Here is a 16567-nt window from a genome sequence, read left to right as displayed (position 1 = left end):
CCTGTAGTTCCCTGAATCCTCCTCCTTCCCTTTTTAAAAAATGGGCACTACATTAGCCTTTTTCCAGTCATCCAGGACCTCCCCGGATGACTGATAGCAGTACATATGATCAAAGACCAATAAGTTCTCTGCCACAGCATGGCAGCCATGATGGGCCTAGTAAGAAAGATGGAAGAATTCAACAGAGGATTTGATGTTGTTGGATGTTTGAAAGGAGATCCTGTAAAAATTAGCTTAGCAGACAATGCTGAACCATACAAATTGGATGGACAAGGAGGATGGACAGCTTCAGCTTCGTAAAGAAAAATAATTCAGGGACCAGAGCATATGTGATCAAGACTTACAGTGGAGGTTCAAGAGAAACCATTGACAACTTCAGGAATAATCAAAGAACAGACTCTATAGATGGTGGATATGCAGATTAAGAAGACTCAAGGATTCCAAACTGACCATAACCAGTTGTTGCAACTAATGGATAGTCAGATGACCAAGCCATTATGCGTTGGGGCCATGTAATTAGAAAACCAGTATGATTCAGAGACTCTTAACAGACTGATACTTACTGAAGTTCAAAGGTAGTGTGATAGTGTATATTTGTAAATGGTAGGAATGTAGAACTTTAAAGAGTAAGAGATAATGGAATGCTAAACGGTATTATAGTATTCAACCACATAAAAATGCCTTATTTAAACTAACCTTAACCATACTTGGCAGAGCATTAAAGAATCTTATAGTAAACACATCTGGTAAGTGTCTCTGAGAAGTAATCTCTGTAGTCTGTCTGTATCTGATACAGATGCCTGATCTGCTAGTAGCAGCCATGCAACCTATTCTGCACAAGAAGTACGTGACGCAGTATCTCTTTTCTGTGTATAAATTGTACCTTTTCTCTACCTATAATGGGGAAACTTGAGGTTCAGGTACCTAGTATTACACCAGCAGTACAACTTAAGGAGCAGATTTTGCAGGTGAAAACTGTTTATTTTAAATGTGGGGCTTTTATGGTCATTGTCTGGATCTGAATAGTGACAGAGTGTGACTTTCACCATTAACCAAGGACACTTTAAAAAAAAGTTGGAGAAATAAATTAGCCAGTAATTTTGTTAAAAATAATTACTAATTTTATTATGTAAACCATTAAAGTAAAATCAGATACAGTAGAATTCTTATAGTAAAGAAATAAAATCGAATCTGCTTGAGTTTTCATAGCTTTTTATTTAAATCTATAATTGATTTTTCAGTGTAAAAACAGGCTCCGAAACACCAGAAAACTTCAGAAATTACAAATTTCTGTACACCTTTTCATGATTAACATATAACATTGAGAGGGTGAGAACTCTGCAGTCTGTGTACAAACTTGGGAGCATTCTGCTGAGGCGAGCAAGAGATGGGAATCCCAATGGGGCAATTTTGCGGTCTTCATCTTGATCAGCCAGCTCTGACAACTCTTGGATGTTGTTTGTTGGTTTCAGAGGGAGTTGTGTACAGATCAGATTGGCTGCAAGATAGTTATGTAATGTAAAATTATTTATAATAGGAATAGAAGCTTTGAGGTGGTTTCTGTGACTATGACTTTTTTTTTAATTGAGGCTTTTTGTGTAGTGCAACTTACTAGAAAAAATATAGTAAAGATACGAGTCAACTTTGTCTATTTGCCTTTTTTTTTAACACTCTGTGATTTCAGTAATTATTAGAGTCCTGGGTACTTATTTTTTTTTGTAAGCAAAATCTACATACTGAACGTGAAATAACATTTTAAGTTTGGCTTTTGGTTTCCCATAGGTTCATTATTTCAACACTCAACTTAAAAATCTATTTAGTGTTCTGAATTACGAACGAACCGAAAACACCAGTCTCCTAGGCTCCTCAGTGTTTGGGAAAGATGATATATATAAAATATGGAGAAAGTTTGTTTCTGAAGTTCTTGAATCAAATGATAAAATACCTCGTTTCTACTATGTGAAGGTATGTTTCCATTATTTTTTTCTCCATTGTTCAAACTGATCTTGTTGAAATAATGAAGGCTTTTATTAATTTTTTTTTAATATTATTTAGGACCACTTTTTTTCTTTGAGCTGTCTCTTTAAAGGTAAGCTTTTCTACTAGCCATGAGCTGAGTGTACAGTTGTTGTTCAGCAACAGCTGATGTTCTTAATGCAGCACAGGGAGCTGCTTTCACTGGATATTTCTGCTTTCACTGGATTTTTCTGTTTCCGTAATGCTGATTCTTTCCCAGTGAGTGGAGTGTTTCATTTCTTTTCTATAATATTTGAATCAGGTAGTAGTCAAACTATTATGGATCATGTATGTACTTGTTTAATAGCTTCTAGCACTTTTTGTATAGGTGTATCTGAGCAGGTGTGGGTGTGTTGTTTGGGATTTTATTTTCTTTAAAATGTGAGTTCCGGGCTTGGGAAGACTTGCTGGATGGGTTTTGAGTCAGAAGAGTACCTCTGTAAGCAAAGTTACTCCTGGGGGGATTCTGTGCCAAAAAATTCAAAATTCTGCATATTTTATTTGTCAAAATAATGCAATATAATCACACCAGTTTCAATTATTTTGGAAATTTATTTAAAATACAACATAGAAAAAAGTCACAATAACTATTCAGCATTTCCTAAACACATGAAAGTTACATTACAAATACCTGGTAACTAATACCCTGCATTCCAGTTATAATCCTGGATTTTTATTTAAATTGCATTACAGAACACCAAACAGGAGAAAAAAAAATTAGAATGTCTTTTTTTAAATTGCTCAGACTTTCACACATGAAAGTCGTACAGTTTTGCTAATCATTTTCCTGGACTTGTCAGGGCACTTTGGGGACTGCTTGGTTCTGATTGTCCTGACATTTTATTGACTGTTTGATAAATGTTTTATTTGCCTTCAAAGTCCTTTTTTTATTAAATGGGTAAATAAAATAAATCCTGATCTGAAATCTAACCCCATTGTGCCACTTCAGCACAGGAAAAAAGTGAGCAAGAACATAAATCTTCCTAGTTGAGGATTCTCTTACTGTCGTTTATAATTAGGCTCCTTTACATCACTCTGGCAATGTAGGGGCCTTAAAAGTTTTACAGGTTTTATGCTTCTGGAGGAATTGGCTGAGAATGGGAATAGCTAACTAACAATAGGAACATTAACAATGTTACTACTTAGGCAGGCTGTTACATTTCTGCCTCAGAGAATGAGAACAATTAACCATCAATAGCAACTTTAACGTTATTACACAGGCAGGCTGCTACATTTCTGCCTCTAGCTTGCCTCGTGCATAATAAAAAGCCCTACCCTTCCACGCCAGTGAGCTGCAGTAGCAGGTGAGAGGGACAAAGTCTCTCTCTCGCTTGTTGGCATGCACGTACCTCCAGCTCTGCCTCCCCCTCTCCCTCCCCTCCATTCTGGTTAGAAAGCCCAGCCTGCTTAGCCTCATCTTCTGTACCTGACCCTATTTCAGAGGCTGCTTTTTTTTTTTTTTTTTTTTTGGTCTTCCTCCAACTAGTAAATCTTTTGGATAAATTTGGAGCCTTCCTCTTCTGCCTAGCCTCCTTTTTCTGTGGAGGTGCAACACCCAAATTCACCCCATAGTCTCCTGGCTGCTACAAATGTAACCCAATGTGTGTCTTTGTCTCTCTTCTAGTGGCTGGTCCACTTAAGAGATTAAATAATTAAGGGAGTTACTACTTCAGCTCAAGTGGAAGAGGCTGATGCTTTTAGCATTGAAGGTCTTACATTGATAATCAAGGTGAGGTTCATTTCTGAACAATCCAGAGGGATTAGGCTCCTCTGTTGCTTCTCTAACCTCAATTTTTGGCAGTCCTCTCTTGTGAATACTTCTGTTGTTTGCTTCTGGTGCTTCTCATTGCTTTTCCAAGCAGCATCACTGCTAGTGAAACTGACCTGACACTTAACTTTACTTTGCCTTTATTTGACAATTCCATGAACAGCATGCACAGCATGCACAGGTATAAGTGCACAGCAGCTATCTGTTTGCAAATTAGATAGGTCATCTTCATGGTTATAATGCATAGAAACTTTTTGTAAGAACACATACAAAAATGATTTCAATAAAGTTATTTAGAATGCAGAGTCAAGCACTGGAAAGTTCAGAAATGTTAGATTTAAGGTTTCATTTGAAATCTTAATTCTGCTCTTTATGCACTCACAATATGCCAATTTCTATTTTCATGGTCCGATACTATTTTTTTAATCATAGAAGGTATTAAGCAACCTAAATATAGGGACCACTATCGCTCCCCTTATAGTAACCGCTTAAATTCAGTTAAAGCTGATGGTTTGGACATTCCCACTTGTCCGAATATGGGAATAGATTATTCAACATAAAGAACACAGACTAGTCTTTCATTTTTGTCACTGAATTGGACTAACTAGCCCAACAGGCCTCCTCCAGCCTAGTACATGTTATGTGTACGAGGCTGGAGCTGGAGCGTGGAGCAGTGGAGCTGCAGGTTTTTGCCTGGAGCTGGAGCGTAGCCAGAGCACAGCTCCAAAGCCTTGGTACTTACAGTAGCATAATATGGGATTTTTTTTATTTTTTTTTTTTTTCTATCTCAGGCTGATGTCACTGGGGCTTATGATACTATTCCTCATGATAAACTTGTGGAAGTGGTCTCTCAAATCCTAGATCCTGAGAAAAGAACAGTCTACTGCATACGGCGCTATGCAGTGATCAAGATTACCATGAGTGGACAAATCAGAAAATACTATAGAAGACACGTATGACTAGTTAATTTCTTATTCTTGCTATTAACATTTTTCTGTATTGGGACATATCTGTTTAATCCTTTTTTAATTAACAAGCCTTAGCTTAATTATCTAGTTACCACATACATGGACATTCTTAAAAAAAACAAAACCTACAACCACAGTTTATATGGGAAACTTGCTGGAGGAGACAAGGCCTGTTCCCCCAAGCTTCCCAACAGCTATTCTTCTGTCTTCTTCCCCCGATCACCTTTGCAAGGTGCGTAGTAAAGGAAAGTCTGAGTTACCTCTTTACTAGTTAGCTGTTGTTGCCCTTGCAGCCTGTCACAGTATGATGGAAGATTGTGGTAACAAAGGACTTATGCTGTGTGTTAAACAACTCTCTGCTTTGTGATATGAAAACTGTATCTGGGCTGACATTCTGAGTTTCCATTGTTTTAATGACTGTTAAGTTAATGGGTTGGAATGTAGCACAACAGAATTAGACCCACTGAACATAAGAATAGCCATGCTGGGTCATGCCAATGGTCCATCTAGCTCAATATTCTGTCTTCCAACAGGTTTCAGAGTAGCAGCCGTATTAGTCTGTATTCGCAAAAAAGAAAAGGAGTACTTGTGGCACCTTAGAGACTAACAAATTTATTTGAGCATAAGCTTTCATGAGCTATAGCTCACTTCGTCGGATGCAAGCTGTAGCTCACGAAAGCTTATGCTCAAATAAATTTGTTAGTCTCTAAGATGCCACAAGTACTCCTTTTCTTTTTTGTCTTCCAACAGTGGCCTGTGCTGGATGCTGGAGAGGGAATGAACAGAACAGGGCAATTATCAAATGATCCATCACTTATCATCTAGTCCCAGCTTCTGGCTGTGAGAGTGTTAGGGACACTCAGAACATGGGGTTGCGTCCCTGTCCATCTTCGCTAATAGCCACTGATGGACCTGTTCTCCATGAACTTACCTAATTCTTTTTTGAAATCAGTTATACTTTTGGCCTTCACAATATCCCCTGGCAACAGGTTCCATGGATTGACTGTGCATTGTGTGAAGAAGTACTTCCTTTTCTTTGCTTTAAACCTGTTGCCTACTAATTTAATTGGGTGACCATTTTTTTGTGTTTTTATGTTTTGTGTATTTTTGTGTTGTTTGAAGGGGTAAATAACACTTCCTTATTTTCTTTTTCCATCCCATTCATGATTGTATAGACTTCAGTCATACCCCCCATCTTAAGTCTTCTCTTTTCCAAGCTGAACAGTCCCAGTCTTATTAATCTCTCCTCATATGGAAGCTGTTCCATACCCCTAAACATTTTTGTTGCTGTTCTTTATACCTTTTCCAATTCTAATATATATTTTTTGAGATGGAGCGAGGAGAACGACGTGCAGTATTCAAGGTGTGAGCATACCATGGTTTTATATAGTGGTATTATGATATTTTCTGTCATATTACCTGTCCCTTTTCTAATGGTTCCTCACATTGTTAGCTGTTTTTTGACTTCTGCTACACATTGAGCAGATGTTTTCTGAGAACTATCGAAGACTTTAAGGTCTCTTTCTTGAGTGATAACTAATTTAGACTCCATCATTTTGTATGTACAGTTGGGATTATGTTTTCCAATGTGCATCGCTTTGCAAGTATCAGTATTGAATTTTATTGCCTAGTGACTCAGATTTGTGAGATCCTTTTGCAGTCAGCTTTGGACTAACTATCTTGAGTAATTTTGTATTATCTGCAGACTTGGCCACCTCACTGTTTACCACTTTTTACCAGATTCTTTATGAATAGGGTGAACAGCACTGGTCCCAGTATGGACCCTTGTAGGGACCTCACTATTTACTTCTTTCCACTGTGAAAACTAACCATTTATTCCCACCCTTTTGTTTCTAGTCTTTTAACCAGTTACTGATCCACAAGAAAACCTTCTCTCTTATCCCATGACTGCTTACTTTGCTTAAGAGCCTTTGGTGAGGGACCTTGTCAAAGGCTTTCTGAAATTCCATATATCAACTGGATCACGCTTGTCCAAAGGTTTGTTGACCCCCTCAAAGAAATTCTAATAGACTGGTGAGGCATTTCCCTTTACAAAAACCATGTTGACTTTTCCCAACAAATCATGTCCATCTATGTATCTGATAATTCTGTTCTTTCTTATAGCGTCAACCAATTTGCCTGGTACTGACATTAGCCTTACCGGCCTATAATTGCCAGGATTGCCTATGGAGCCATTTTTAAAAATTGCCATCACATTAGCTCTTCTCCAGTCATCCAGTACAGAAGCTGATTCAAGAGATAGGTTACATAACAGAATTAGTAGTTCTGCAATTTCACATTTGAATTCCTACAGAACTCTTGCATGAACACCATCTGGTCCTGGTGACTTATTACTGTTTAATTTATCAGTTTGTTCCAAAATCTTCTTTATTAACACCTTAGTCTTGGATAGTTCCTCAAATTTGTCAACTGAAAAAAAAATGGGTCAGATTTCAGAATCTGCCTCACATCTTTCACAGTGAAGACCAATGCGAAGAATTTCTTAGGCTTTTCTGGAAGGGCCTTGTCTTGAGTCCAACTTTAGAACCTCAATTGTCTCATGGCCCCACTGACTGGCAGGTTTTCTGCTTCTCTTATACTTAAAAAAAAAAAATTTGCTGTTCATTTTTCTGTCTTTTACTAGTTGCTCTTCAAATTTTTTATAGCCTGCCTAATTATACTTTTACGCTTGACTTGCCAGAATTTATGCACCTTTCTGTTTTCTTCAATAGGATTTGACTTCCAATTTTAAAAGGATGCCTTTTTTTGTTTCTAACCTTCTCTTTTACTCTGTTGTTTAGCCATGGTGGCTTTTTTTTTTTGGTCCTTTACTGTTTTCTTTTATTTGAGGTATAAATTTCGTTTGAGCCTCTATAATGGTGTTTTTAAAATATATCCATGCAGTTTGCAGGCATTTCACTCTCATGCCTGTTCCATTTAATTTCCATTTAACTAGTTTCCTTTTTTATTTGTAGTTTCCCCTTCTTGAAGTTGAAGTTAAATGCTACTGTGGTGGGTTTCTTTGGTATTTTCCCCACCTTGCAAGGATTATTGATTACTGTTGTTAACTAAAACATCTTTTGCTGAATTTTATCATTTCTTTACTCTTGGTATACAGGTTTCTACTTTCAAGGATTTTATGTCCCATATGAGATTATTTGTGTCCCATCTGCAAGAGAGTACATCGCTGCAAAATGCCATAGTAGTTGAACAGGTAACTGTTATGAGACATTTCTCTTCAAATGAGGAAGAAAATCAAATAAGTTCATTCTTAATTCATATATGAGAGGGGGACCTGGTAGTGTCCCCTTTAATTTAGTTTGCCTAATACTTTCCGTTATAAGAGATCCTTATGACCTTTTCTTTGCTTGCAGCAGGCCTTTGATATTTGGGAAGGGGCTAACTGAGTGCCTTTTCTCTCTCCCTGGAAATTCTGTTCAACGTTTGCTAAAATATAAGCAATTACAAAATGTCATTTCCTCTCTCTTGCTTTTGTTTCTCAGGGTAATTCTTGCAGTATGCAGATAAATAAATAAATAAATAGTTAAAAAAAAAAAACCCAACAAAAAACCTCCCCTAAATATACAAGCATTTTAAGTCCAATCTGATGCTACTGCTAGAGCAACAGCAGCAATGCACACTGCCCTATTGATGGGGTGAGGAGCTGCCAGTGGCTGGGGCCGGATCTATCACCAGACAGGGCTGGAGCTGTCTCTGACCCCACAGTGGCTGAGACTGGAGCTGTTCCCCGCCCCCCACTCCCTCCAGTGGCTGCAGCTGTCCCCACATCGCAGCTTGGGCCGCAGCTGTCAGCAGCTGGGGCGGGGCTGGAGCTGGAGCTGTCAGTCACAAGGGTTCACAAAAAGAAAAGGAGTACTTGTGGCACCTTAGAGACTAACAAATTTATTAGAGCATAAGCTTTCGTGAGCTACAGCTCACTTCATCGGATGCATTTGGTGGAAAAAACAGAGGAGAGATTTATATACACACACACAGAGAACATGAAACAATGGGTTTATCATACACACTGTAAGGAGAGTGATCACTTAAGATAAGCCATCACCAGCAGCAGGAGGGGGAAAGGAGAAAAACCTTTCATGGTGACAAGCAAGGTAGGCTATTTCCAGCAGTTAACAAGAATATCTGAGGAACGGTGGGGGGTGGGGTGGGGTGGGGGGGAGAAATACCATGGGGAAATAGTTTTACTTTGTGTAATGACTCATCCATTCCCAGTCTCTATTCAAGCCTAAGTTAATTGTATCCAGTTTGCAAATTAATTCCTATTCAGCAGTCTCTCGTTGGAGTCTGGTTTTGAAGCTTTTTTGTTGAAGGATAGCCACTCTTAGGTCTGTAATCGAGTAACTAGAGAGATTGAAGTGTTCTCCAACTGGTTTTTGAATGTTATAATTCTTGACGTCTGATTTGTGTCCATTCATTCTTTTACGTACAGACTGTCCAATTTGACCAATGTACATGGCAGAGGGGCATTGCTGGCACATGATGGCATATATCACATTGGTAGATGCGCAGGTGAACGAGCCTCTGATAGTGTGGCTGATGTGATTAGACCCTATGATGGTGTCTCCTGAATAGATATGTGGACAGAGTTGGCAATGGGCTTTGTTGCAAGGATAGGTTCCTGGGTTGGTGGTTCTGTTGTGTGGTGTGTGGTTGCTGGTGAGTACTATTACTAGTATCAGATTGGGGGGCTGTCTGTAAGCAAGGACTGGCCTGTCTCCCAAGATCTGTGAGAGTGATGGGTCGTCCTTCAGGATAGGTTGTAGATCCTTGATGATGCGTTGGAGAGGTTTTAGTTGGGGGCTGAAGGTGATGGCTAGTGGCGTTCTGTTATTTTCTTTGTTAGGCCTGTCCTGTAGTAGGTGACTTCTGGGTACTCTTCTGGCTCTGTCAATCTGTTTCTTCACTTCAGCAGGTGGGTATTGTAGTTGTAGGAATGCATGATAGAGATCTTGTAGGTGTTTGTCTCTGACTGAGGGCTTGGAGCAAATGCGGTTATATTGTAGAGCTTGGCTGTAGACAATGGATCGTGTGGTATGATCTGGATGAAAGCTAGAGGCATGTAGGTAGGAATAGCGGTCAGTAGGTTTCCGATATAGGGTGGTGTTTATGTGACCATCGCTTATTAGCACCGTAGTGTCCAGGAAGTGGATCTCTTGTGTGGACTGGTCCAGGCTGAGGTTGATGGTGGGATGGAAATTGTTGAAATCCTGGTGGAATTCCTCAAGGGCTTCTTTTCCATGGGTCCAGATGATGAAGATGTCATCAATGTAGCGCAAGTAGAGTAGGAGCATTAGGAGACGAGAGCTGAGGAAGCGTTGTTCTAAGTCAGCCATAAAAATGTTGGCATACTGTGGGGCCATGTGGGTACCCATCGCAGTGCCGCTGACTTGAAGGTATACATTGTCCCCAAATGTGAAATAGTTATGGGTGAGGACAAAGTCACAAAATTCAGCCACCAGCTTAGCCGTGACATTATCGGGGATACTGTTCCTGACGGCTTGTAGCCCATCTTCGTGTGGAATGTTGGTGTAGAGGGCTTCTACATCCATAGTGGCTAGGATGGTGTTTTTAGGAAGATCACCAATGGACTGTAGTTTCCTCAGGAAGTCAGTGGTGTCTCGAAGATAGCTGGGAGTGCTGGTAACGTAGGGCCTGAGGAGGGAGTCTACATAGCCAGACAATCCTGCTGTCAGGGTGCCAATGCCTGAGATGATGGGGCGTCCAGGATTTCCAGGTTTATGGATCTTGGGTAGCAGATAGAATACCCCAGGTCGGGGTTCTAGGGGTGTGTCTGTGCGGATTTGTTCTTGTGCTTTTTCAGGGAGTTTCTTGAGCAAATGCTGTAGTTTCTTTTGGTAACTCTCAGTGGGATCAGAGGGTAATGGCTTGTAGAAAGTGGTGTTGGAGAGCTGCCTAGTAGCCTCTTGTTCATACTCCAACCTATTCATGATGACGACAGCACCTCCTTTGTCAGCCTTTTGAAGTGAGCTGTAGCTCACGAAAGCTTATGCTCTAATAAATTTGTTAGTCTCTAAGGTGCCACAAGTACTACTTTTCTTTTTGCGAATACAGACTAACACGGCTGCTACTCTGAAACCAGTCACAAGGGTTATAACTGTCCCCATCCCCTCAATGGCTACCGTTGAGCTGTCCACACCAGTGGCTGGGGCTGTTCCCCTCCTGTGGCCAGGGCCAGATCTGTGAGCAGCTGAGGCTGGAACTGTACCCCCACCCCCAGCGACTGGAGCTGGGGTTGAAGCTCTTTCCCTCCCACACCCAGCAGTGGCAGGAGCTGTCAGTCCCCCTCTGTGGTGGGGCTCAGGCTGTCATTCCCCCACCTGCAGTCAGCTCTTTCCCTCGGTTATTTTTAGTGAAAGTCTTGGACAGGTCACGGCCTTCCATGAATTTTTGTTTGTTGCCCGCGACCTGTCCATGACTTTTACTCAAATAACTGTGACAAAATATTAACCCTACTAATGATGCATGATTTGGGGGGGAGGGTTGGGGAGGGCTCAGCTTGTACTTGTACATAGTAGAATTTTTTTGTAGCTTTTTCCTCTAAAACAAAACCAAACATAGGAAATTAAAATAACATTTTAGATTGCAGAATGAAGCACTCCAAAATTTGGAAATTCCAGGTTTGCAGTTGCCTACAGTTAACCTTAATTCTTTGTCTTGACATCCTTCCCCACTCTGCAGGGCACATGCACTCTGATACAATTTTAAATTATGTGATTATATACTATTTTTTTGCATACGACCCCTGCCTCATTCAGTACATAGGATGGACATGTGGTGGAGCCAACTTAAGGTTTCTTGTGTAACCTTCAGTCTGGAATTTCCTAATTTTTGAATACTTCAACTTTGCTGCCTAAATAATGTTCTTCTAACATAGTTTTGTTGTTGTATGTTATGTATATAATATTGTTTTAGGGGTTTGGTTTTTCTGGTCAGCCATTTAGGTAAAATTTCCAGCGCAATATGGTGTAGTAGCAGTGGCACCATGGTAGAGGCTGTGCCAGATTCTTCATTTTAGTGTGGCTGATACAGTTGCCTAAAAACTGTGTGTTCTAGAGTGAGAGAATTAATGAAAAATGATTGTCGTTTGTGAACTTATTTGATTTTTCTTTTCCTTCAAAATATTGTAGAAAATTCAGTTTGAGCTGAGAGTTTTATTTCAAAAAACATTACATGGCAACATTGTTTTTGGACCCCTTGTAAATTATAATAAAACCATATGAGATATGAAACTTATGTATGTAATTCTTTAGTGTATATATAGTTTAGAGAAAACTTTGTTAGAAGTTGCAGCATGTTTTATGATCCCCTTTAATGGTTTTAAAAATTAACATTTTGGACACTGATAAGACATGTTAATAATGTCACAACCAAAAGAGTTCTGATAACACAAGTTATAATAAAATCTCTTCCTGCTGCAGTCATCAATCGAAAGGCAGAACGCTTAAGTTGACAGTGTATTAGATGTACATGTTACCACAATAATTGAGGGCTTCAGAAGATGTAACTGTAATATACTTTAACCCTATCTGGCTCTTTGTCCCCCTGGATTGACTACACAACACACGGAGATTTCTGAGTCTGCTGCTGCCTTGTACTTCCATATATTTTAAGGATAGAAGGGACCATTAGGTCATCTGTTAAGTGTAAAGGGCTGAAATGCCATTGCCTCAGTAATGCTGTTCAGGCTGCTCAGTGCTTCTGTCCTTGGAGCTCCAGTGTTCTCAATATTAGCAGATACTGCAGCCTGCTAATTCAGCAGTGTTACTCATAAAGAAAGACCACAGGCACAGTTCGGTGACAACGGCACTCGGCCAGATATATTGCCTTCAAGGTACAGTCCTAGTGCAAACAACTGGGATAAACAATTTACATACTATCTTTCATGTTTTATTATATCTGTTTGTTACTTCTCCTTGTTTCTGATATCTTGGACAAAACATCTTTATTCATTATTTTGTCAAACCATCTTATTTTGTACTAGTTTGGGATATATCTGTAATAGCTGGAATAGATTTATCTAACTATCTAGTACCTAGCAACAATGTTGCCAAGTTCATGTACCAGACAGTGAACTTGTGAGCATCTTCTTTAATACATGGCCTGACTTTGGTTCACAGCCTCTGGGTCAGGCCTCAGATCTTGCACCAGGCTTAGTGCTCCAGGCTCTCTCTCTTACTACATCATCTAGTCCAGGGGTGGGCAAACTTTTTGGCCTGAGGGCCACATTGGGGTTGCAAAACTGTATGGAAGGCCAGGTAGGAAAGGCTGTGCCTCCCCAAACAGCCTGACCCCCACCCGGTATCTGCCCCCTCCCACTTCTCACCCCCCTCAGAACCTTCGACCCATCCAACCCCCCCTGCTCCTTGTCCCCTAACTGCCCCCTCCCTGGACCCCCCACCCCCTATCCAACCCCCTACCCCCTGACAAGCCCCCTGGGACCCCACGCTTATCCAACCCCCCTTGTTCCCCATCCCCTGCCCTCTGACAGGCCCCCCGGGACCCCATGCCTATCCAACCTTTCCTGTTCCCCATCCCTTGACCGCCCCTGCTCTCTGTCCCCTGACTGCCCTCCAGGGATCCCTTGCCCCTTATCCAAACCCCTGGCCCCGACCCCTTCACCATACTGCTCAGAGCAGCATGTCTGGCAGCCGTGCCGCCTGGCTGGAGCTAGACACACTGCCACCAGGAGCTCGCAGCCCCGCCGCCCACAGTGGTGCCCGCGCGGCAGCGTGGCTGCAGGGGAGGGAGGATAGCGGGGGAGAGGCCAGGGGCTCAAGTGCCGGACAGGACAATCCTGTGGGCCAGATATGGCCCGCGGGTCGTAGTTTGCCCACCTCTGATATACTCTGATCTATATAATACAGGCCATGGAATTTCACTCATTTACTTGAGCCCACTAACTTTTGAATAGTCCTTGTTCTTTAGCTGAAGGAGTAGGGACTTATGCATTTAGATCTTGTGTTCCTTTGTTCAGTCCCCATAGAAGCAGCTACTAGGGATGTCATGACAAGTCAGGGCCCAGGTGAGGATTTGAACTGATGTAGGGGAGTGTGTAAACATAATCTGATTGTCATTCGTTTATGGCTGTGCCTACAAAGTGTGGTTAGATGTTCGGTTAGGTGTGTGTATTCCCTCTGTGTGCTGCCCCAGCCCTGCGCAGACAGCTGGCATGGCAGACCTTGAGCAAACCACCCAATGACCACAAGATCTGTTAAGGGACAAAGGCACCCAGCCAGGTTTATTGTCGACAAAGCATGGTACTAGTATCCCACAGACTCTCCTGGACCACTAATACATGTATGCCCATAACAATGGACCAGCTCAGTGAAGGGCTGGACAAAGATACCGCCTCTGAGGTACATCTTTGTACCCTGATACAAACAAATTAGTACTGCCCTTCTGACATAGTTAGTTACTGCCCTCTGGCGTGGCTAGTTATCACCGATCACACTGTACATGTTGATTTGAGCAGGGGGTTGGACTAGATGAGCTCCTGAGGCCCTTCCAACCCTGATATTCTGTGATTCTATGATTTGATCAAAACATCTCTAATACATACTGTCATCCTGACCTTATCTTTTAGGAGGTGTCAGTGTGTTCCTGTTACCCTTGGGGAATGTTTCTATACCATCCTTAATATCGGGATGTTCTGGTACCACATGATATCGGGATGTGTTTGCGTGAGCATTCTGTCACTAGCGCTTCTTAGGAATGTGTATTTCTGCAATCAGTCCTGTTCTTGCCAGATTCTGTGAGCAGCTCCTGCCTTGTACCAGGCCTCTGATACAAGGGCTTATGTCTCAGGCTCTCTTCCTACTACACAAGGTAGAGTCAAGGTTATTTGGGTGCTTTTCTTAACAAAATTTTTTAGGTTTCTTTTCAGTGTAACATTAACTCTGACTTCCCTGGGTTTATAATGCGTGGTTCAGCAATAATTCCATCATCTTTGTAATGACTTTTACTCTAAAACTATTGGTACATACTCTCAACTTTAATCCATTTTAACATAGTCTTTTGTCTGGGAATTTCCTGTATTATTACTATTATTATGAAAACCTTTATACATGAACACAAAACAAAAAATAGAAAGAAAATTCTACCATGTCACATTTCTAATTATTTTAAAATACATCATATTAGCCTTAAATCAATTTGTTTAATAAAAAATAGCTGTTTAAAAGCAGATTCACTGGTATGCCAAAGTAGTCAGTGTGCACCAGTTATGCTAGATTTACGGCTACTTTGAATCACCAGAGTAGGTAAAGCATCTGAAGCATCTTGGTGAATCTGACCTTTAATTTGCATTGATTTATTGAGACTGTTGCTATCTGAAGAGGGGAGCAGGGAAGCCTGATTGCTGAGTCCTGATGTCTGTGAAATGCAGTGAAACTGAGAGTGCAGTGCCACTGGGACCCTGTCAAGCACTGATACCCAAACTACCTTGCTGCTATGGATTCTTCATATAAAATACAGTTAAGCTAGGTAATCTACCAGTGACAACTCTTGACATATGTCTAATCTCCTTCATATTACTGAGTCAATATGAAAAAAATTGTTCATGCAAATTAGCTGTGATATCACAGTTAGACCTGAGTGAAGAATGGATTTTTATTTTTTTTATTCACTGGCAATTCTAAAAAAGTATGTAAAATTTCAGTTCAAGTGCAATGTTTCATTTAGATTTTGAGCATTTTTTGTTTTGAAATTCCTTCAGTTTATTTATTTTAAAAACAATCCAAATGTCATTTTGAACTAAAAATGTTTCATTTAGAAAATGTCAAAACAAAACGCCGACTTTTTCAGCATTTGTGTTTTTTACACAAACAATTCAGCAAAACATTCATGAAATGTTTGTCTCAAAATCTGTCTTTTGTTGGTGAAAAAAAGTTTCAGCCAAAAAATTTCTCTCAGCTCTAGTTACAGTGGCTTCACTTAGGGGTTATCTGAGCTGTTGATCTGAATCTGTCTGTCATATATAATCATAACATTGAGATATAACAGCTGTTAATAACTTAGCCATCAAGTCTTAATTAAGTTTCAGATATAGTCTATGCATAACATTTTAATTAACTTTCATTGTGGAAATTTTGAAGTGTCTTTTATTCTATTAAGAAAATTTGGAACAAAGACTAAAATTTAGCATGTGTGTCAAAGGGGACCAAATTTTACATTAATTTTAATTTATAAACTAAAGGATTTACCTGTAAATTCTCAGATATTCCATTAAAATTCAGAATAAATGCTGTAAATTTCATAGATTCCAAGCCAGAAGGGACCAAACATCCAATCTTGATTTAAAAATGACACCCCTTGATACGTTTTTCCAATAGTTAATGACTGACTGTTAAACATTTATGCCTTATTTCCAGTTTAATTTTTTGTCTAGCGTTAACTTCTAGACATTGGATTGTGTTACACCTAGCCCCATCTAGGTACTTATTGATTGTAATCAATTCACCCCTTAACCTTTTTAAGCTAAATACACTCAAAGAGCTCAATCTATCACAATAAAACATGTTGTCTAATCCTTTTATTATTCTAGAGACTATTATCTGATTTCGCTCCAATTTTTCAACTTTCTTCCTGAATTGTGGATGCCAGAACTCGACACAATATTGCAGCAGTAATCACGCCAATGCCAAATACAGAGGTAAAATAACCTCTCTATTTCTATTCGAGATTCCCCTGTTTATGTGCATCTAAGGAACACATTAGTCCTTATGGGCTACAGAGTCATACTGGGAACTCATGGTCAGTTGATTATCCACCATGA

General features: G+C 40.2%; 1 protein-coding gene across 9 annotated transcripts in view; it reads left to right on the top strand.

The window, feature by feature from the left end:
- The window catches only part of TERT (telomerase reverse transcriptase), a 130674-nt gene that overhangs the window by 22351 nt on the left and 91756 nt on the right, over positions 1–16567 (top strand). For all 9 annotated transcript variants that reach the window (XM_043508496.1, XM_043508498.1, XM_043508499.1 and 6 more), the window contains 3 exons: positions 1783–1965; positions 4576–4737; positions 7871–7966. In XM_043508496.1, the coding sequence (XP_043364431.1) occupies positions 1783–1965; positions 4576–4737; positions 7871–7966 (441 nt within the window). The remainder of the gene's footprint in view (positions 1–1782; positions 1966–4575; positions 4738–7870; positions 7967–16567) is intronic.

The sequence above is a fragment of the Dermochelys coriacea genome, chromosome 2, assembly GCF_009764565.3.
Source record: "Dermochelys coriacea isolate rDerCor1 chromosome 2, rDerCor1.pri.v4, whole genome shotgun sequence".
Taxonomy (NCBI): domain Eukaryota; kingdom Metazoa; phylum Chordata; order Testudines; family Dermochelyidae; genus Dermochelys; species Dermochelys coriacea.
Note: the sequence above shows the minus strand (reverse complement) of the source record. Positions and strands in the feature narration are given on the sequence as shown.